This window comes from Sinocyclocheilus grahami, unplaced genomic scaffold (genome assembly GCF_001515645.1).
Source record: "Sinocyclocheilus grahami isolate Dianchi unplaced genomic scaffold, SAMN03320097.WGS_v1.1 scaffold14414.1, whole genome shotgun sequence".
Classification (NCBI taxonomy): domain Eukaryota; kingdom Metazoa; phylum Chordata; class Actinopteri; order Cypriniformes; family Cyprinidae; genus Sinocyclocheilus; species Sinocyclocheilus grahami.
The window spans coordinates 2,170-3,791 of record NW_015515335.1 but is presented as its reverse complement, the minus strand read 5'-3'; the positions used below and the strand labels follow the sequence as shown (position 1 = coordinate 3,791).

General features: G+C 34.6%; 1 protein-coding gene across 1 annotated transcript; it reads right to left on the bottom strand.

Moving 5' to 3' along the window:
• Positions 1–6: 6 nt before the first annotated feature.
• On the bottom strand, positions 7–1,602 carry LOC107579125 (dihydropteridine reductase-like). Its single transcript, XM_016264989.1, has 3 exons — positions 1,457–1,602; positions 1,290–1,373; positions 7–1,210 (listed from the first exon to the last, which is right to left on the bottom strand). Exons 1-3 carry the CDS (start codon positions 1,600–1,602, stop codon positions 1,108–1,110), a joined length of 333 nt encoding a protein of 110 aa, XP_016120475.1. The 3' UTR covers positions 7–1,107.
• Between the last annotated feature and the right edge of the window lie 20 nt (positions 1,603–1,622).

Genomic DNA, 1,622 nt, shown 5'->3' with positions numbered 1-1,622 from the left:
CCCCAGATCACCATTCATTTTTATTAGAAAAGAGCAGCATGAACTTTTTGATAAATCTCCTTTTCTGTTCCAAGCAAGACAGATATGGGTTTGAAACAACAGGACATTAAGTAAATGATAGAATTGTCAATTTTTGGACAAAATTTTGGAGGTCTTGATTTTCCAGGCAGCAAACAGCACTTCCCAACACTCAGCTGGATGTTTACTATAGATTTACAGAGAAAGCTGTACCCTAAATTCAAAGACCACAATAAATACTTTCCTGAAATAGCATTTTCAAGTGACATTATGCGAGGACCTCATTTGTGTTTCCTCTCAATCATAATTATTAGACAGGAGATAATTAACATGTGCTAAGTGTTCAAATATGTCAACATTATAAAAATACAAAGTTTTTGTCAATTATTATTTTCTACTTTTGCCATTTAAAAATTCGACTTCATTATTTCTACAACATAACTCATTATGAGTTTAATGAGAATGACTCTAATGACTTATTTTTTGTTTTTTTAACATCGAGTGCATCTCTTTTCTAGCAGCTCAGGAACCCATTATTATTTTTCCATTTCATCTAAATTGCTGGAAATTAAACACTCATTTCATGAACCATTATTCTTGTACTTTGTTACAATAAAAGCAAGTTTATAAAGAGAAAATAAGGCAATACTTAATGAATACCTGATCCTCACAAAAAAAACTGCATTACTTAGTCAAAGCACTTTTTTCAATGCTGACTCACTTTTCTAGTCTGATCAAAACATCACTTTTTTGTATGGACCCAAAGGAGAACCTGTAATTAAATTAACCATCAGCGCCCCCCTAAGGTGAGCAGCAGACTGTAAAAAGGATGTAGGATTTCGAGAAAAAAAAAGAAACAAAATGAATCAAAATAGAACAGTTTCATTGCTATTTTGCCATCACATTTACTAAACAATATCTTTGACATTTGTATGCACAATTATTCTATTTTTAAGTGCTACAATTTACAGTATGATGATGTTTACATGTAAACAAAAAGGCAATAGGACAAAAAGTGTCACTAATGCAGATACAGTAGTGGGTTATTGGCTTGATTTGAAGGATTTTGAATATCATACATTAGATTAATCATAACACCGGTGTAGCCTCCGTTTTTCCGTCTGCAGTAACCAGCTGCATCAGAGTACCTGAAGGAGGTCTGTTCTCTCCTGTAGTCCACTTATAGAACAGCCTAGAATACAGGAAACAAATCATGCTTTAGTTCACACACACACTACATACTAAAGATGCTCCCAAACACGCATACTTACTCTGATATGTACTCCAGCGGTGTCCAGGAACTGACATCACCATCCGGCATGAACTTTCTATTCATGGGTGTATCCAAAGTCACTCTAAAAGTAGTAATTATTAGTTGTCTTTAAAAACAAAAAGATTTGCACGGATGAAAATGAGTTACTATATCGTCATTCCTTACGGAAGCATTGCTACTGCAGCAGATCCTGGAGGAAGACCACTATTTGGTGCGCTCAGACTCTGACACAACTGATGAACCGCTGCCTTTGCCATGCCATAACCAATGCATCCTACAATGACAATGAGAAAGAACACACACGCACACATAATATATATATATATATATA